The sequence below is a fragment of the Podarcis pityusensis genome (assembly GCF_964106645.2).
Source record: "Podarcis pityusensis genome assembly, chromosome: 2".
NCBI lineage: Eukaryota > Metazoa > Chordata > Lepidosauria > Squamata > Lacertidae > Podarcis > Podarcis pityusensis.
Window position 1 is genome coordinate 123697463 of NC_138029.1, and position 21077 is coordinate 123718539.

Below are 21077 nucleotides of genomic sequence, written 5' to 3' on the forward strand. Positions count from 1 at the left end.
CTCTTATAAAACTGCAGGTTATTACAATAATCCTGGCAATGTTTTTATCTGTTTATAATTTATCTGTAAATATTCAATAAACCATTTCCATTCATTGGTTAAAAAAAAAGTTAACAAATTAGTTGCTTTTCTCACAGAGTGAAGCAAAGTGACAATTATTATTACTATTATTATTATTTATAGTAGTAATTACACACCCTTTGTTAGCTATTTTTCTGAGTCATGTAGAGTGATTCTTTGCTTGCAGGATGGCAACTATTACAAGCAATAATATTTATGCATATCAAGTCAAATACAATGCATCCCTCTCCCTTGAGCCCAAGAGAGGGTCTTCTTGTTTCTTGCTTCCAAAACTCCTTTGAAACCGGCCATAAATTATCAGCCCATCGCTCCTCAAACCTGGAAGGGAACGAAGAGTAGGCTTGCAAATGTTCCCGCTAACTGGAAGAGAGGCTGAAATATCAGGCAACAGGAATGATCAAAACTCCCTCTGTTCTGCTTCCAGAGAAGCCAAAGTCATCACAACCTGTTTCTTTAAAGCTGCCAGGCAACGTGGTGGAGGGCTCAGCCAGGGCCTCCTTCTGTGTGCTGGGTAAGTCATGAAAACTTTCCGGGACTCGGGCTTCACGGAGACCCTGTGTAAATGCTCTGTATTCCACACCAACTGGCCCAGTCTTCACCCTTCCACATGTGAATAGCTCTCTCCAGTTCCAATGTCCTGGGCTGAGTGCAGTTGCTTATGAAGTCAAGACAGCACCGACCACATACCGTATTTTTTGCTCTATAAGACTCACTTTTTCCCTCCTAAAAAGTAAGGGGAAATGTGTGTGCGTCTTATGGAGCGAATGCAGGCTGCGCAGCTATCCCAGAAGCCAGAACAGCAAGCGGGATTGCTGCTTTCACTGCGCAGCGATCCCTCTTGCTGTTCTGGCTTCTGAGATTCAGAATAGTTTTTTTCTTGTTTTCCTCCTCCAAAAACTAGGTGCGTCTTGTGGTCCGGTGCGTCTTATAGAGCGAAAAATACGGTAGATGTCAGTGTTAGGTTTCTGTTATGCCACTGTGTAGTTCTTGGAGTCACAAGACTCTGTTGACATTCCAGACTGTCTCACGGGAGACGGATGTTGAAGTTACTGGTTTCCTGTTTCTTTGTTCCTGTTGTTTTCTGTCTCTCACAGAGAGCAGATGCATATTCTTTTCTGTCCTGCGTTAATCACCGTCAGAGGAGAGCCGGAGGAGTAGCCTTTACAGCTGGGTCGTACAGAGGCTCCAACAGTCAGCAGGCTTGGAGGAGACCCAAGATTTGCAGAAGTAGCAAACAAAGTTGTGGAAGGAGAGCTAAGGGCTAGAGCTGGGGTGGAATGGAACAGCTCAATGAGGACTGAGCATGCACCATGGGCATGGGATGCTAGCAAACTTTTGGGAAGGGAAATCAAGTGGCAGGGGTAATGAAATGGAGTATGCTGGAAAAGTATGTATCTTTCTGGAACTCAATGCTACATGCTGTAAATATTTGCGCTTATTTTCTTCTTGTCTTTTCCCTTATTCTAGCACATTCTTTCTTGGCCTGGCCTCTCCTTGCCTCCTTAATTATGCCTCCATCTGAGCCCAGTCATTTCTCATGTAATCTGGCACTGATAATATGTGGGAATTAGACTCTAGTTCCCATTTACAGAACTATGTGAAGGGAGGAGACCGGGTTGTTTAACCCTTTAACTAGTTCCCTTTTCCGTTCTATAAAAATTACACAAAACACACTCTCTTTTTAAAGTTTAAATAACAAATAGCTTTTAATCAGTGTACAGTCGTACCTCGGCTCCCGAATGCCCTGGGAGTCAAACATTCTGGCTCCCAAATGATCGAAAACCGGAAGTAAGTGGTCCGGTTTTCAAATGTTCTTTTGGAAGCGGAATGTCCAATGGGGCGTCTGCGGTTTCAGATTGACTGCAGCTAAACAGAAGCCGCGCTTTGGAAGTCGAACATTTGGGAAGTCAAACGGACTTCCGGAATGGATTCTGTTCGACTTCTGAGGTACGGCTGTACTTGCACTTGTTAGATTAAACATACAAGGCAGGCAGGTGTTATGTTGCTAATACACATTGCATAGATTTGTATCTTATCAGCACTTAATATTTATCTGCTTCCATCTGGCCATTCTCTCCTCCACAGCATTTTCATTACGTACATTTCCACCTGAACTATTTCCCCCTCCCACTCCCTGATCTGTGATTTCCTGATCTGTGTTTATGGAAGTTTTTAACATTTAATGCTGTATTGTTTTTAACATTCAATTGGGAGCCGCCCAGAGTGGCTGGGGAAACCCAGCCAGATGGGCGGGGTATAAATAAATTACTATTATTATTATTATTATTATTATTATTATTCCTTATGGAAATTTGCAATGCTTTGATGTTTTCTTTTGTCATGTGTTTCACTTGGTGGCTCTGCACCATCCCCTCATATTCCAACCAATCTTTTCCCTCCCCTCCTCTTCCCACATCCCAGGGGACAACCTCGGATCAGCTATAGAGAACCTCCACCAGCTTCTTCAGATGCCCTATGGCTGTGGGGAGCAGAACATGGCCCTCTTTGCCCCCAACATCTACATCCTGGAGTACCTGAATAAGACTGAGCAGCTGACTGAGGAGGTGAAGTCCAAGGCCCTGGGATACTTAGTGGCTGGTGAGAAAAACTTGTGAGGAGAGGATGTACGGGGAGAATTCTACATTTGTTGTTTCCTGCAGGGCGGGAGGAACAATGTGGATTCACTCAGAACATATTTATAAGCATGGCTGCCGGCTTTACTGGACTGAAATCAATACATTAATTACCATATTTTTCGCTCTATAAGACGCACCAGACCACAAGACGCACCTAGTTTTTGGAGGAGGAAAACAAGAAAAAAAATATTCTGAATCCCAGAAGCCAGAACACCAAGAGGGATCGCTGCTCAGCAAAAGCAGCGATCCCTCTTGCTGTTCTGGCTTCTGTGATAGCTGCGCAGCCTGCATTCGCTCCATAAGACGCACACACATTTCCCCTTACTTTTTGGGAGGGAAAAAGTGAGTCTTATAGAGCAAAAAATACGGTAACTACCACACTAGTTGTTGGATTGCTAGTAGGGACCAATTTTAATCACTGGGGCTTTGAGTTCAGGACACACTTTGAAACTATTGAGAAACTGAGGGTGGCATGTCTTCTCTTGATGCCCACATAGCCTCTGAGCATCCATCCCCCTTGGTTGTGTGGCTGAGTAACCTTTCCTCCCCTGAAAAGTAAAGGTAAAGGTAAAGGTAAAGGTAAAGGTAAAGGTAAAGGTACCCCTGACCGTTAGATCCAGTCGTGGCCGACTCTGGGGTTGCGGCGCTCATCTCGCTTTATTGGCCGAGGGAGCCGGCGTACAGCTTCCACGTTATGTGGCCAGCATGACTAAGCCGCTTCTGGCGAACCAGAGCAGCGCATGGAAACGCCGTTTACCTTCCCGCTGGAGCGGTACCTATTTATCTACTTGCACTTTGACGTGCTTTCAGACTGCTAGGTTGGCAGGAGCAGGGACTGAGCAACGGGAGCTCACCCCATCTCGGGGATTCGAACCACCAACCTTCTGATCAGCAAGTCCTAGGCTCTGTGGTTTAACCCACAGCGCCACCCGCGTCCCTCCCCCTGAAAAGTACATAGAGCCAAAGGAGGAAGTTGGAAGAGTGGTGCTCTTTCTCACTTCCTCCTTCAACTCTATGTGCTTTACAAGGCTCGGATTAATTCTGCTGGTTCTACTCAGATCCCTTGAATGAACTAGGTGTGTGTTTGTGTACCCACTTTCTTTCTGCCTCTCTGTGGGGTGAGTGGATAGCAGCATTTATCAGTGGGGTTATGAATTGGTTTTGTTCTTGTTTTTATCATGTATTTTGTTTCTTTATTTTGTATGTTTTTTTACGGTGAACTGCCCTGGGATCTTTGGGTGAAGGGTGGTATACAGATTTAATTTTTTAAAAAAATGGATAAAAAATAAATGTTAAATGATATGCGATCTTACTACTTCCTTTTCCCAAAATTGTAGGAGTGCAAATATCCAGAGATGTAGTGATCAGGTGGGATTGCTATGAGGAATTATAACAAATATAGAGTAAGCCATCTGTGTCAGCAATGAAAGCATTGCGTTGACTGGGTTTAAACTATTTTGATATGATTTTTGATCAATCTACACCTCTGCATCTCTGGCCCTTTTGACCCTACTGCCCATTTCTCTCTCCTCACGTCACGTACACAGCGTACACAGCAGTTGCTCCGCCAGGCAGGCATCCTGGGCCATAAAGATAGTGGGCAAGTTCTTTGATGTAGTTTTCTAATATATAATCTTAAAATGTTAATCTTGGAGCCAGGAAACAGATCTCACATGAAGGTGGTAGTGATCTGGTCTTTCTGGCCATCCTTCTTATCATGTTTATTTCTCAGCTCTGGGGTTGCCGGATGCACCCCTTTGTAGTTCTCAACTTATTTACTACCCCTTTGTAGTTCTCAACATATTTACCCCAAAATTAATTAGTGTTGTAGTGTAACTTTTTCCCCACGTGGGGTTTGATGAAATGCTTAGAGGAAATATGATTGGTTCTTACGAGCACTGTGTAAAAGATTCTTTTGCTAATAAAATGGCCTGGTGAGGGGTGTGGTTGACGCACTTTCTCCGATAGCCTTGCTGGTCAAAGCCTCGTGTCTTGCTTTTAATCAGGGTCCAATCCTTCCTTTACTTTGCAAACGCAACACAAAATGGCATATCTGATGAGTTTTGGGTAGCATTTAGGAAAACACTGAATGTAGCACACTCCTCTCCTATTATTGCAGAAGTAGACATAATTCACACAATGATATGTGCAAAATAGAAAAGTAGTCCTTGTTTATCAGGTTTCAGAACTGTAAGTCTCAAGAAAATATTCAACCTTGCACTTTTTTGTTGCATTACAGTTCTTACCACTTCTTTCCATAGAAGATGCCTCTGTTGAGTTTTGGGTCAGTTGCAAATTTTATCAAGAAGATTAAAAAAGGGCAAAAAACCCCACCCCGATTCTCCTTCCATTTCAGGCTACCAGAGGCAACTGAACTACAAGCACTCTGATGGCTCCTATAGCACCTTTGGACAAGATAACCGGAGCCCAGGGAACACCTGGTGAGATTGACAGAGGCGGCCTCATTTATGCAAGGCATATACATACATGTTGAGCAGGGGGAGGTTACCTGGTTGAATTGCCTTGAAAGTCCAAATACACTATGTCAGCTGCCTCACCCTTATCTATATGCTTGTTGACACTCTCATAGGGCTCTATAGGTTTGTGGGACAGGACTTGTCCTTGCAGAAGCCATGCTGGTTCTACGTCAGCAAGGCTTGTTCTTCTATATGCTTGGTAATTTTATCCTTGACAATTCTTTCCTGGGACAGATGTTAAGCTAACCAGCCTGTAATTTCCACAATCCCTACCCCAGGATATATTCTATTTTAATACAATTCTGTATTCCTTAGCTTAAGCTGTTGATTTTTTGTCTCATACGTGAAAATGCTTTCCTGGTGTTGCATCCAATATTATTCATTCTGAGGTCCTATCAAAGGGCACATTTCTGGGCTTCTACCTTTCAAATTTCCCCAAATGCATTGGCACTGGTGCCTGACTCTGCTGTGCTCGGTGGCTTTCTTGCAGGCTGACGGCATTTACGCTCAAGTCCTTTTCTCGAGCCAGACCCTACATCTTTGTGGAAGAAAAACACATCCAAGACGCTCAGGCGTATCTGGCTGCTAGGCAGAGAGAGAATGGCTGCTTCAGAAGCATCGGGACCCTGTGGAACAACGCTCTGAAGGTACAGAGAGAGGGAGAGAATGCAGTCAGAACCAGATGCTGGGGCAACCTCAGAAACAAAAATTCACCAGTGTGGTTTGTGTTGGCCTTTTGGGCTGAATTAAGTTGGAAATTGTCATGGTGTGATTATCTTACACTGTTCTCTTGAGCTCTTTCTGAGGCCTCTGGACTGAGGAAGTTGTAGTGTGGAAGATACCATGAGAAGAGAAGATAGGTGGGAACATAGATCCCATCTCTGGGGTGCCATAATAATAAAAATAAAATAATAATATATTATTTATACCCTGCCCATCTGGTTGGGTTTCCCCAGCCGCTCTGGGCGGCTCCCAACAGAATACAACAAAACAGCAAGCATTAAAAACTTCCCTAAACAGGGCTGCCTTCAGATGTCTTCTAAAAGTCGGATAGTTCTTTATCTCCTTGACATCTGATGGGAGGGCGTTCCACAGGGTGGGTGCCACTACTGAGAAGGCCCTCTGCCTGGTTCCCTGTAACTGCACTTCCTTCAGTGAGGGAACCGCCAGAAGACCCTCTGCGCTGGACTTCAGTGTCTGGGCTGGATGATGGGGTGGAGATGTTCCTTCAGGTATACTGGCCCAAGGCCATTTAGGGCTTTAAAGGTAGCCCCACGTAGAGCACATTACAGTGTGGGTGCCCGGCCGGGTGACCCAATGCATTGCACATGTGACATCACATGGTTCGACGAGGCCCAATGGGGTTCATCACAGCTGTGGGAGGACCATAACACTCTCTGGAAGGCCCGGCAATGTGTGACATCATACATACATGACAGGCACCCCCAATGTGGGGTGGAACCCAGTGCACCTGGGCGGGAAGCAGTGCAGAACTGGAGTGGAGAGTAGGAATGGGACCATTTGCATGGAAACCATCCATGACAGGAGACCCATGTGGACCGGAGCTCTAAGTATGGTGGACAGCCAGAAGAAGTACATCCTAGTATCGGGTGGGTTTTGAAGAAGGTGGATCTTGGGAGACGGAGAAGGACCTTCACATACCCCATGGCGCTGCCTTTTCCACTTTCTTTCCTACAGGGTGGGGTGGATGATGAGATCAGTCTCTCTGCCTACATCACTGCTGCTTTGCTGGAGAGCCATCTGCCTCTTGATGTAAGTATCTGTCTTCTCCTTCCCGAAGCCCATTGTAGAACAAACAGTCATGCAGGGCAGGCAGGAGGTGCCCCCCACAATCACAGCTGAATGTCTCTCGGCAAATTCCAAATCAACAAACAAGTGGGGTGCATGTTTCCTTCTCAAGCAAAGCAACCAGCCTTCTTTCTTGTGCAGAGGGCAGGAGAACCCAGGACCCTCCAGATCTTGTCGGACTACAACTTCCATCTGCCCCAGCCAACATGGCTAATGCTCAGGAATGACGGGCTCTGTAGTCAACCACAGATGTTCTCTAACTCAAGTCTAGCAAGTGGCCTTCATGCGTTCTGTGGCGGGAATTTGTTTCACTATCCTGGCAGAGCTGAGAATTTTCCTGATTTGCTTAAGATGGGTTTTCTTCATTCCAGTGGGGGAGATGCAGGACACATCCCTTGGATGAAAGGTGGTAATAATAATAATAATAATAATAATAATAATAATTTTTATTTATACCCCACCCTCCCCAGCCAAGACCAGGATCAGGGCGGCTAACACCCGATATAAAAACAAATTGATTGAAATACAACTTAAAAACAAGATTAAAATACAACATTAAAATACAGCCTCCTTTCAATGGAAACTCAAATCAAAAACTTTTGGGGGATGAAAATGTCACATCTTCACCAAGGCCAACTATCCAGACTGGTCCCATGTGGGCCAGAAAAAAGCCAGGGAAGTCCTCAAATAGGAGTTCCATCACAGAAGGAGAAAGGAAAAAAGAAAGAGAGGGAGGGGATGAAGTTGATTCCAAGCCAAAGGCCAGGCGGAACAACTCTGTCTTACAGGCTCTGCGGAAAGAAATCAGATCCTGCAGGGCTCTGGTCTCATGAGACAGAGCGTTCCACCAGGCCGGAGCCAGTGCTGAAAAGGCCCTGGCTCTGGTTGAGGCTAATCTGACTTTCTTAGGGCCCAGGACCTCTAGGGTGTTGCTATTTATGGACCTTAAGGTCCTCCGTGGGACATACGGGAGAGGCGGTCCCGTAGGTACGAGGGTCCTAGGCCATGAAGGGCTTTAAAGGTCAAAACCAGCACCTTAAATCTGACCCTGTACTCCACCGGGAGCCAGTGCAGCTGGAAAAGCATAGAAAAGGTAAAGAAATTTAATAAATGAATAAAAATGAAAGGGGTTTTCCAGAGGCACCTGGTTGTGAGAACAGGGTGCCAGACTAGATGGGCCCTTTGTGTGATCTAAGGCGCTCTTCTGATGTTCTTATGTCTTTGCTCTGCCCAGCTTCCTGCAGCGGGTGGGCCTGACTCTGCTATTCCAGCCACCACCTACGGGTTGCCCCCAGGCCTTCTGAAACAGCTACAATGGCTTGGGCTAAGCCTCTCCGCCCTCCCTTCTCTCCACAGCATCCCACCGTGCGTAATGCCCTGTTCTGCCTGGAGACGGCGGCTCAGGCGAAAGAGATCCACGTTTACAGCCTGGCCTTGCTGGCTTATTCCTTTGCCCTGGCAGGGAAGGAGGAGCAGAGGCAGAAAATGCTGCAGTTACTCCACGAGGAAGCCGTGCAAGAAGGTGAGAACGAATCTCTGGGTGGAAGGGAAGGGTGTAGTACTCAACTCTTCTTCAGCTCCGAGGGCCTTCTGGCGGTTCCCTCATTGCGAGAAGTGAGGTTACAGGGAACCAGACAGAGGGCCTTCTCAGTGGTGGCGCCCGCCCTGTGGAACGCCCTCCCTTCAGATGTGAAGGAAATAAGCAGCTATCTTATCTTTAAAAGACATCTGAAGGCAGCCCTGTTTAGGGAAGTTTTTAATATTTAATGCTGTATTGTTTTTAACACTCGATTGGGAGCTGCCCAGAGTGGCTGGGGAAACAGCCAGATGGGCGGGGTATAAATAATAAATTATTATTATTATTATTATTATTATTATTATTATTATTATTATTCTCCCCTTGAAAATCTGGCTCCTCGTTCCCTGGTGGGAATGAATAGTTGGCAATGCAGACAAAACCACCAGTCCAAAGATCCGCCTTCTTCTCAGGATCCAAACAGTTTGCTGGCCCTCTTCCCACATTCCACCGACATTGTTAGTGGTGCCTGTTGCTCGACCCAAACATTAACGACTCCCTCCCTCCCTGAAGAGGATGGCTCCCTTCACTGGCAGCGGCCTGGAAAGAAAGAGGTGGACAAGCACCTTTCATTCTTTGGTCCTCCCCGGGCTCCGTCTGCGGAGGTGGAGATGACAGCCTACGTCCTCCTGAGTTACCTGACCAAACAGCCAGCGCCATCCCATCAAGAGCTGGGGACAGCCACCCGCGTTGTCAAGTGGCTCAGCCGGCAACAGAACCCCACTGGGGGCTTCTCCTCCACTCAGGTAAGCCTCCTTCCTTCCTTCCTTCCTTCCTTCCTTCCTTCCTTCCTTCCTTCCTTCCTTCCTTCCTTCCCTGCCATTCTCTCCTTCCAGGGATCCAGACCAAAGTCTGCAAGGAGTGATGGGAAGGCACAGTAAGCTGTCAGGGCTGCTGCAAGCCCTTGAAATCCAATAAAAAATTCCAATCAAAAATTCTATACAGAATGGGAATGCATAGGAGAACACACGACGAAATATGGTGTTAAAGCAGAACTCTTAATAGGCAGATGGGTAGCCGTGTTGGTCTGCCATAGTCGAAATAAAAAAATTCCTTCCTGTAGCACCTTAAAGACCAACTAAGTTAGTTCTTGGTATAAGCTTTCGTGTGCATGCACACTTCTTCAGATACACTGAAACAGAAGTTACCAGATCCTTCTATATATTGAGAAGGTGGGGAGGGGTATTACTTAGAAGGGTGGTGGGAATCGGAGATTGGCAGATAGCTGAGATGAGCCTGTTGACGACTCTTAACGACTGTAATAGGTCTTACAGGAAAAGGCAAGGGGTGAGAAGGTGAGAAATGGCTTAGTCATGTATAATGAGATAAGAATCCGATGTCTCTATTCAGACCAGGTTTCTCCATTGTTTTAAGTTTGGTAATGAGTTGTAATTCAGCAGCTTCTCTTTCCAGTCTATTTCTGAAATTCCTTTGTAGTAAAACAGCTACTTTGAGATCTTGTATAGAATGTCCTGGGAGATTCTTAATAGGCAATTGTTAAGCGAGTAAGGACAAAAGAAGTAATTATAATTTAACAGTTTTCAAGTTACTCTATTTTATCAAAGCAACTAGAAAAAAATATATTATGATGGGAAGATCTCACACAGGTGAAGGGAAGCAGTGGGGAGGAGGGGAGGGTTAGGTTGAAATTGGGAAATGAAATAATATATGGGACAGCAAAGGATATAATAGATTCTTATAGAATAGTAATATATTGTAACCAGAATAGAAGTTTAAAAGTGGAAGTAAATGTACTTTTTGTTTTTTCATTATTGTAATAGTTATTATTATTTCTTATCGGTAGAAGGCAATGTTAATTTAGACTTCTTTGTTTTGCTGTCTGTATAATTTTTTTTTTAAGTCAATAAAAAAAAAAGATCTCTCAATCATAGGAAATTGGGGTATGGTAATGGAAAGTCCAGGGCCCGTTGAGGATGTTGCCAAAGTTTGGATGCCTTGGCTGAGAATGCAAACCTCAAGGAACCCAAATTCTCACAATAACTTTGAGGTGACCATTGATGTCCCCCTCGGTCAGCTTCTTCCCTGGCAGACTGGGGTATACCATATGAGGAACGGCTAAGGGAGCTGGGCATGTTTAGCCTGGAGAAGAGGAGGTTAAGGGGTGATATGATAGCCATGTTCAAATATATAAAAGGATGTCACATAGAGGAGGGAGAAAGGTTGTTTTCTGCTGCTCCAGAGAAGCGGACACGGAGCAATGGATCCAAACTACAAGAAAGAAGATTCCACCTAAACATTAGGAAGAACTTCCTGACAGTAAGAGCTGTTCGACAGTGGAATTTGCTGCCAAGGAGTGTGGTGGAGTCTCCTTCTTTGGAGGTCTTTAAGCAGAGGCTTGACAACCATATGTCAGGAGTGCTCTGATGGTGTTTCCTGCTTGGCAGGGGGTTGGACTCGATGGCCCTTGTGGTCTCTTCCAACTCTATAATTCTATATGATGTCCACATCCCTAGGGTAAACTCCCTTGCTCATTGGGGCCACTTATACATCCTCCATGTGGGGCTACCTTTGAAGGTGACTCGGAAACTGCAATTAATCCAGAATGCGGCAGCTAGACTGGTGACTGGGAGCGGCCGCCAAGACCATATAACACCGGTCCTGAAAGATCTTCATTGGCTCCCAGTATGTTTCCGAGCACAATTCAAAGTGTTGGTGCTGACCTTTAAAGTCCTAAATGGCCTCGGTCCTGTATACCTGAAGGAGCCTCTCCACCCCCATCGTTCAGCCCGGACACTGAGGTCCAAGCACCGAAGGCCTTCTGGCAGTTCCCTTGCTGTGAGAAGTGAGGTTACAGGGAACCAGGCAGAGGGCCTTCTCGATAGTGGCGCCTGCCCTGTGGAACGCCCTCCCAGCAGATGTCAAAGCAACAAACAACTATTTTACTTTTAAAAGACACCCGAAGGCGGCCCTGTTTAGGGAGGTTTTTAATGTCTGACTCTGTATTGTTTTTGATATTTGGTTGGAAGCCGCCCAGAAAGGCTGGGGAGACCCAGTCAGATGGGCGGGGTATAAATAAATTATTATTATTATTATTATTATTATTATTATTATTATTACTCCACAAAGTGGAAATGCATTCCCAACAAAAGAGGACAACAGACTTGTGCAGAGAAAGAGATGGAAATGTGGAAATGATTACTGTAATGTATAGAAATGCAAGACTAGAGCAAGGAGGACTGTGACCTCTGTGCCTGCCTATGCTGTCCGGATGGGCAACTCTTGTGTGCCAAGGCCCGGTGACCCGCAGTTCCCTAGTGGATAGTAACCTCCCTCCATCCAAACAAAGGCTTACTCAACGCCTAACCTCACAAAGTTGTGACGATTGCTACAAGGTAGGTGTATACCAAATGGCTGGTGTGAAGGTCGCGAGAGGGGGTTCTCTGGCCATGCCACGATTTAAATTTCCCATGGCCACGCCTCCTGCTGACACTAATTGGTCGGTGGAGCTACCCCTGGGCGGGGCCCTGCCCAGCGACGCAGCCTAGATGGCAAAAGTGGCAATGTGTTTAAGTTGCTAACTATACATTGGAATCTGCTCTGGATCAAAAGGAATAGAATTCATGACAAGACGGATGACAATTAGGGAACCCTTCCAACTCTGCAGTTCTACTAGTCTATGATAACTGGACTTCAACCAGGGGACAACTTCAAACTGAGGACTGTCCTCTCTACAACAAGGTCCATGCCCACCTTCCCCTTGGTCTGTGTTGCAGGACACTGTGGTTGCCCTCCAGGCCCTCTCCCTCTACGGTGCCCTTACCTACTCCAAGAGCAGCACGGGCCCAGAAGTGACCCTGAGCTCCACAGGGGGCGTCCTGAGGCAGTTCCATGTGGACAGCACCAACCGCCTGCTTCTCCAGTGCCAGGCTCTGCCCAGAGTGCCAGGGGACTACGTCAGCACGGCCACGGGGGAAGGCTGTGTCCACGTCCAGGTGAGTGAGTGTCCCACCCGGGATGGGTGCCTGGGAAAGAGAAAGTGTGACATGTGGTGTTCTGGATCACAGCAACACAACTACTTGGGCCAGCACTGCCTGGCGCAAAGATCGGGTGGCCCACGAGACTGTTGAGGTTGCACAAGGTGGTGGCAGCTTTGCTTTGGAAGACATTGCCCTGCCCTAGAAATGATCAGCTCCTTCTGGTGGAGTATGGAGAAACCAAATTGGGGCAGTTGCCCCGAGCAGGTAGCAAGAACAAAAGGGTAGGGGGACCCCGATCTTGGCAGCAGTATGTTTGGAAATGATCTAGGGGTCAACATTGTGTTAGCCAAGAAGCTAATGCAGTTCTAGACTGCATCAGTGGAAGTATTGTGTCCAGATCAAGAGAAGTAATAGTACCACTGCCTGGAGTATTGTGTCCAATTATGGGCACCAAAGTTTAAGAAAGGTATTGAAAAGCTGGAATGTGTGCAGAGGAGGGCAACCAAGATGATCAAGGGTCTGGAGACCCAGCCTTATGAGGAACAATTGAGGGAGTTGGGTATGTTTGGTCTGGAGAAGAGAAGACTGAGGGGTGACATGATAGTCAACTTCAAACAAACTGAAGGGCTGTCACATGGAGGATGGAGCAAGCTTGTTTTCTGCTGCTCCAGTGGGTAGGACCAATGGGTTCAAAATACAATAAAAGAGATTCCAACTAACCATTGGGAAGAACTTTCTGACAGTAAGAGCTGTTTGGAGGGTAGTGGGCAGTCCTTCACTGGAGATTTTAAATGGAGTTGGGATGGCCATCCATTAGGGATTCCTTAGCTAGGATTCCTGCATTTCATGGGGTTGGACAAATGATCCTTGGGATCCCTTCCACCTCTACTATGGTTCTATGACCAGTAAGCAAGGGCTTATCGCAACTTAGCAAGCCAGGGAATGGAAATAGGTCATTCAGAATCCTAGAGATGTGCCAATGAAGGGATAAGTTGTTCCAGCAAAGGCTAGATGCTAACCGAACCATTGTATTGTCTCTAAGACCCTCTACCCTTAAAGGGGCAGACCTCCAGCCTGAAGCTGGGGCTTGTGTCCTCTCTCTGCTAACTCTCATACAGCCCTCAGGTGTGAGGACTCTGGCCCATCTGGGGGTATTGGCTAGGGGGCTGCATTGGTTGATGGGCTCAGTGATGTCAAGATCCATATTAGCCCCTTGTGCCACAGTCTGGTTCACAGGTGATCGAAATCCTGGCAGGGGACATCAGGACCAGGGGCAAAATGACCGGGTGGGAGCAGGAACGGGGGTCAGGAAGCCAAGAGTCCAAGGGTCAGAGAGCTGGGAGTCAAGAAGCCAAGGGTCCGAGGGTCAAGAAGCAAGGAGTCATGAAGTCAAGGGTCCGAGGATCAAGAAGCAGGGAGTCAAGAAGCCAAGGTTCAAGGATCAGGAAGCAAAAAGCCAAACACAGCAAGGCAGGAAGCGTGTCACTGTGGCAAAGAGCCGAAGGGAAATGTTGACCTTATATCCCTTCCCAGCTCTTGCCACCAGGTGCTGTGAGTTACCAATTGGCCTCACCTGTGTGGCCGCACCTTGCCTCTTCAGAACAAGTCCTGCAAAGTCCTATTGGTCACAGGGCCTGGCTCTTGCACGCACACCTGACACCTTGGTTGGCTGTGCTACTGCCCTCCTGGTTCCAGAGGCCTCTTACCCTCTGAGTTGGTGTCCAAGTCACTGTTGGAAACCTAGGTCATGCCTGATGCAGAGAGAGAGAGAGAGAGAGAGAGAGAGAGAGAGAGAAAGACCCGCCCATCAGAAGTCAAGGAGATAAAAGAACTACACAACTTTTAGAAGACATCTGAAGGCAGCCCTGTATCGGGAATTTTTTTAATGTTTGATGTTTTACTATGTTTTTATGTGTGCTGGAAGCCACCCAGAGTGGATGGGGAAACCCAGCCTGGTGGTTGGGGTATAAATAATAAAATTACAGTGGTGCCTCGCAAGACGAAATTAATCTGTTCCGCGAGTCTCTTCGTCTTGCGGTTTCTTCGTCTTGCGAAGCACGGCTATTAGCGGCTTAGCGGCTATTAGCGGCTTAGCGGCTATTAACGGCTTAGCGGCTTTAAGAAAAAGGAAACAAACTCGCAAGAACTCGCAAGACGTTTCGTCTTGCGAAGCAAGCCCAAAGGGAAATTCGTCTTGTGGAACGACTCAAAAAACGCAAAACCCTTTCGTCTAGCGAGTTTTTCGTCTTGCGAGGCATTCGTCTTGTGGGGCACCACTGTACTAATTATTATTAGAGTCCTGTTTCTTTTCCAGACCACTTTGAAATACAACGTGCAGCCACACCAGGAAGAGGCGCCATTCATGCTGGAGGTGCGCACAGTTCCAGAGACCTGCGCTGGACCCAAAGCCCACAAAACATTTGACGTTGCCATCAATGTCAGGTAGTCCCCTTCATTGGCCAAGGCTATTTGGGAATCTGGACCACTCCACAATCAGGATGTATTAGAACAGAGGTTCTCAACCTGTGGGTCCCCAGATGTTGTTGGACTACAACTCCCATCATCCCTGCGCTCTGGCCTTGCTAGCTAGGGGTGATGGGAGTTGTAGTTCAACAACATCTGGAGACCCACAGGTTGAGAAAGGCTGTATTAGAAGATGGATAGATGGTTACGGGGTGGGCTGTCAGGGGCGAAGAGTGGTGCGATTATTTCCCCTCTCTCTTTGGGTTCTCAGTTACACCGGCAACCGACTGGCCTCCAACATGGCCATCGTCGATGTTAAGATGCTCTCAGGATTCGTCCCAGTGAAGCCATCCGTAAAGCAGGTAAGAGCTTCGTTTGTGTGCCAGTGTGGTGTAGTGGTTAAGAGCGGTAGTCTCATAATCTGGGGAACCGGGTTCGTGTCTCCGCTCCTCCACATGCAGCTGCTGGGTGACCTTGGGCCAGTCACACTTCTTTGAAGTCTCTCAGCCCCACTCACCTCACAGAGTGTTTGTTGTGGGGGAGGAAGGGAAAGGAGAATGTTAGCCGCTTTGAGACTCCTTAAAGGGAGTGAAAGGCGGGATATCAAATCCAAACTCTTCTTCTTCTTCTTCTTGTGTGTGAAGGCCCCGCCACAAACAGCAGCCTACTTCCTTGGCTGTAGGAGACCTGAGAAGAAAATGGCTGCCTTTGCCATATTGCCTACCTACCCCAGGCATCTTCTCTCCAAAAACAGCCACGAGGATCCCTCTGGGTGTCTCACAAGCGGGACTTCTCCTTGTGTTTGTTAGTCTGTCTCCAAACTTTGCTACTCTGAGGCCTGCAACCTTTGTTCACAGAGGCACCAGTGAGCTTTCGCAGCTGATGGATACAGTAATTGGCCATGGGATTGTCCAATCCCGTCTTGGTTTTAAAGTCAGCTGACCTAACGGGAATAATCATATCTTGGGGCTGCGAATGTTGTACTAGCTTGCAATGTCCACTAGCCACTAGTTAAGTCACTTGGAGACCTTCTGGTGACAAGTGACTAATAAGTCGAACGAACGAACGAACGAACGAATGAATGAATGAATATAAGCCAAGGACACCACACAGCTCAACCTCCTCTGCCAGGACTACAGAGAAGTCTCTCCTTGCCCTCACCTTAAGGTAGACTATGCTGCTCTCCCTGAGGCTTCAGAGATCGCCTTTCCCCATATATGCCCACTCGACCCCTTCGATTGGTGGAACTGGCATTGTTACATTTGCCGCATAATACCCGTTCTTCATTTGTAAGAACTCGATCTTCTAGTGTGGCAGCACCTGCACTGTGGAACTCCCTGCCTCTTGACACCAGGCAACTGTTAAAAACATTCTTGTTTTGACAAGCCAACCCAGGTGCTTAGGAAGCTAATGCGAGTTTTAATCTGTTTTAGCTTTAATCTATTTTAATCTGTTATAGCAGTCTACTGCTATATTAACTTTTTGAAAGTTTCAAACTATTGTTGTTGATGTTTCTTATTCAGAGATTTATGATTTTATCTTTTTCATGAACTGCTTTGAGGTTGCTTTTTTACAGTCATTAAGTGTACGAATTTTATGAAATAAAGAAACAACAACAATCTTCATTTTGCGCCCACCAGCTGGAAAGCCACAATCTGGTCCAGCGCACGGAATTGAGCACCAGTCATGTCCTGCTGTATCTGGAGAAGGTGAGCAACGATGTCAGGCTTGGGCAATTCTCTCCTCCCCCGGGAGAATCAAGGAAGAAACAAGAAAGTTCGTATTTATGGTTTTATTCAGTCATTGTGTTGCAAGACAAAGAACCCAGCCCTGAACTCCACAGTGATGTTGCTCACTTTGAGCTCCTCCCCATCTTTCCCCAGCAACAGTACATGGAGGGCCTCAGAAGACAAATGTCATTGAGCCCTTTGCTCTTGAATTCTAAGTGAGCGGAGAGTCCGTGGGGATGGTGGTGCTTCTGTGCTCTGTCTCTGTTGCCAGTTCTCCCCCTCCTTCTCCTAACAGCTCATAACTTGGCAGCTCTGCGTTCTGCTGCAATTCAATCCTGTTTCTCTCTTCTCCTGAAACTGCTGGAGAAAGGGGGGGCAATCCCCCCACCCCCTCCTCCAATGGATGCAGAAGAGAAAGAGGAGGCGATCCCTAGCCCTCCTCTTCTGTCCAGTCCCTGACAAAAGAGGGCAGAGACAGGAGGCAGGAGAATCTCTCCTTTGGAAACAATTCCTAATCTCAGCTGGGTTCTGTATATTCCTTCCTTCCACTTCTAAATTTGTAACTGTATTTAATTTTTGTCTTTTTTTCATTTGCCAAGCCAACACTTTCCCACATTTATTTGCCGACTCAAATGTCTTTTGTCTCATTTGTTTAATTTTCCATTCTATCTCCTGATTCATCATTTTCATATATTGCACCTGATATAACTTTAGTTCTCTCAGAATCTCTTGAGACTTTGGTTTTATTCTCAATCTTTTTTCACTTTCCTTTATTTAAAATCTAAAATTTTAAGTTATATTATATCAAGATTAAAGATTAGGATTAAAAAGGAGGGAAAGGAATTGTTGGATTAACATATTTAATTAGAATACAAAAGAGGGGGGTAAGAGGAGGTCCGAGAAACAAGTAAATGTAAAAGAAGTGAGGAAAAGATGAAATTGTTTTTAATTGTTTTTTCCTTTTTTCCTTTGTATTTTTTCTTTCTATTGTTAATTTTTTCTTCATTAATGTGGTTTTTTTCCCCTCTTGTGAAATTTTAATAAATATTATTTTTTTTAAAAAAAGAGAATCTCTCCTTTGGTCCAGTATACCTGAAGGAGCGTCTCCACCCCCACCGTTCTGAGGTCCAGCACCGAGGGCCTTCTGGCGGTTCCCTCACTGCAAGAAGCCAAGTTACAGGGAACCAGGCAGAGGGCCTTCTCGGTAGTGGCACCTGCCCTGTGGAACGCCCTCCCACCAGATGTCAAAGAGAAAAACAGCTACCAGACTTTTAGAAGAAACCTGAAGGCAGCCCTGTTTAGGGAAGCTTTTAATGTTTGATGTATTACAGTATTTTAATATTTTGTTGGACGCTACCCAGAGTGGCTGGGGACACCCAGGCAGATGTGCAGGGTATAAATTATTATTATTATTATTATTATTATTATAGAATATTAAAAACACAATAAAACATCAAACATTAAAAACTTCCCTAAACAGGGCTGCCTTGTTCCCTGTAACCTCACTTTTCAGAGTGAGGGAACTGCCAGAAGGCCCTCGGAACTGGACCTCAGTGTCCAGGCTGAACGATGGGGGTGGAGACGCTCCTTCAGGTATACTGGACAGAGGCTCTTTAGAGCTTTAAAGGTCAGCACCAACACTTTGAATTGTGCTCGGAAACGTACTGGGAGCCAAGGAAGGTCTTCCAGGACTGGTGTTATATGGTCTCTGCAGCCACTCCCAGTCACCAGTCTAGCTGCCACGTTCTGGATTAGTTGTAGTTTCTGGATCACCTAAAAGGTAGCCCCACATAGAGCGCATTGCAGTAGTCCAAGTGGAAGATAACCAGAGCATGCACCACTCTGGCGAGTCAGTCTGTGGGCAAGGAGGGTCTCAGCCTGTATCTCAAGTGATGATCCCACCTGCTTGTCCACAGGTGACCAACATGACCCAGAGCTACACCTTCACTGTGGAGCAGGACGTGCCTGTCCAGAACTTAAAGCCGGCTGTGGCAAGAGTCTATGATTACTACGAAACAGGTGAGAAAGGCCCCCCACATTGAAGACCATTAAGGTTCACATATCCCACTTCTTAGTTAACTCCCAAAGCAAAATTTAGAACCGTCATGCAATAGGTGCTTTTATGAGCATTCTGCAACCAACCCCTTAAAAACCACCCACTTGTCTAAAAGTGGTGATGGAGAAAGCTCTGGGGCGCAGAGGCTGGCCTCACTATCTTTCTCTGTTGCTTCCCTCTCTTTCCAGATGATGGTGCTGATGCAGAGTACAGCGCCCCCTGCAGTACAGGTAGAGTATGAACAGAGATTGCCTTGTGCAAATCTGAACTGGCTCGAAACTACCAAAGGCCATCCCAGACCATAATCCAGCTTTCTTCGGGGGCAGGACATGATATAGGGGAGTGGTTTCCAAACCTTTTAGGGCCTCTGCCCCCTTGGTTCCCCAAAAATCATCCTCCCCTCATAGTTGACAATGTTTCCCTTTTTAAAAGGAAAATTCCCTTATTCCGAATAGGATTCCCCGCAAGAAAGGTTGACAGCTATGTCCTACCCTACCCTATAAAAAGCATTATTCAAAACAGCAGTTTTCACGACCCACGAATGAAGGCAATAACACAATAAAATTCAAAACAGTGGCAATGAATTGCATGTTTATTCAAAACCCAATTCAACTCTTTCATTGATTCAACAAAACGGATGAGTTTGATGCAGTGCTGCCAGATTTGTAAAGCCTGATAGTCATTTACACTTCCAGCACCGCCCCCCTTGCTGCCCACTTGCCTCTTAGCACCACCCCAAGTCATCCCACTGCCCCCCCAGGGCATGGTACTGCCCATTTTGGGAACCACTGATTTAGCGTCCTGGATTAAAGCGACTTGAATGGAGGCCAGGCCTCCTGTTGGGCAGGTTGAGGGGCCCCACCTGGGCTGCCAGGTTTGGGGAAGGGCATGAAATGGCAGTAGTTGGGCATATGGGGGGGTTGGAGGGGGGTTGCCATCTGGATCTCCTGCCTCTGTTTCCCCAGAGCATATTGGGACACTTGTGGGTGAATGCTTGGCCAAAGGAGATTCTTATACTCTTTCCTCCACTGCAGCCGAAACTAAACAGGGGAATGCATGATGAAGAATGCAGCCCATCGCTTCCCAGGCGGACTCTGCTGGCATCTGGTCTCCTCGCTGATCCAAATAGGACTAATTTAGCCAGCTAGCCCTGGTGATCATCTAATGTCTATTGGATGGATTTCCCCCCTAAATTGATTTTTTAATTCTGAATTTATTGTTACGTTTTATACTGTATTTTATGCTGTTTTTTGTTGCATCAATTAAGTGTTTTAAATTTGTTGTTAGCTGCCCTGAGCCCAGTTTTCTGAACCAGGAAGGGCGGGGTATAAATAAAAAATTATTATTATTATTATTATTATTATCTTCCTTCCACCGGATAAGGAGGGGGGACAGAGCAGTGGCTGTGAAGAGGGAAGAAGGATTTCTCCAAATGCAAGGCTCATCCACATCTCTGCTTTCCCCTGGGAAGAAGCCACTTTTTAACCACTGAGTCGGAGCAAACATTGATTGGGTTTTCTCCATATTGAGGTTTGCTCTGATTTAGCGCTCAAGAGAGGGTTATCCAAGGGAAAGTAGTGGGGTAAAGGAAATTTTTTCTAGAAATGGGACAAGCGGAAGTATGTGGCCCAATGTGCTTATTCCACCCCTTGATAGTCCCAAAGGTCTGAACTGCAGCCTGCCCTGCTCTGCCAAAACCCGGAATATCAAAAGGAAGAAGAGGGTATCGCTACAAACTTAGCACCTCCTTTGTTGTTTTTTGTTTTCCTTTTGAGATCCTTCTGTATGGCTTCAATTTCCCTCTACAGGATAAAATAAAAGAGAACTATATTTTTGATTCCAGTCATGTCTCAAGCATTATCTCTGTGGGCATTTCTGGGGTGGGATGTGGTATGAATCCAACCATTTATTTTTGGTGTTTTATATTCTCTGATGCATTTTAGTTTTCCAACTGGCCAAAATCAAACAGCATTAGGGTTGAGCAGCCAGTTTAGCAGCAAACTCATAAAGCAGGTTGCTGCTGAAGGGTGCATGCGGTTTGTGTGTGTGTGTAGCTTCAGATGGAGCAGATGAAAGAACATAAGAAGAGTCCTGGTGGATCAGGCCCATGGCCCTTATAGTCCAGCATCCTGATCTCACAGTGGCCAACCAGATGTCCTCTAGGAAACCCCCAAGCAGGACCTGAGCATTATAGATTTTCTTCTCCTGGAGATGATGGGAAGAACAATGTGGATTATATGAAGCATCTGATGATGTCGTCAGAAACAGGCAAGAAGGAAGCAGGAAGAAAGATGTTTGGAAATTAAAGAAA

General features: G+C 46.2%; 1 protein-coding gene across 3 annotated transcripts in view; it reads left to right on the plus strand.

Moving 5' to 3' along the window:
* Nucleotides 1–20608, plus strand: part of LOC308469318 (alpha-2-macroglobulin-like) — a 63516-nt gene extending 42908 nt beyond the window's left edge. Inside the window, exons 23-36 of one of the 3 annotated variants that reach the window (XM_080991563.1) lie at nucleotides 506–592; nucleotides 2503–2679; nucleotides 5074–5158; nucleotides 5685–5841; nucleotides 6893–6967; nucleotides 8360–8525; nucleotides 9093–9325; nucleotides 12314–12532; nucleotides 14832–14959; nucleotides 15252–15342; nucleotides 16621–16689; nucleotides 18627–18729; nucleotides 18955–18996; nucleotides 19801–20608. In XM_080991563.1, the coding sequence (XP_080847689.1) occupies nucleotides 506–592; nucleotides 2503–2679; nucleotides 5074–5158; nucleotides 5685–5841; nucleotides 6893–6967; nucleotides 8360–8525; nucleotides 9093–9325; nucleotides 12314–12532; nucleotides 14832–14959; nucleotides 15252–15342; nucleotides 16621–16689; nucleotides 18627–18729; nucleotides 18955–18996; nucleotides 19801–19826 (1658 nt within the window). In that variant the 3' untranslated portion in view covers nucleotides 19827–20608. The other 2 variants (XM_080991564.1, XM_080991565.1) reach the window with 2 other exon arrangements.
* Nucleotides 20609–21077: the final 469 nt, after the last annotated feature.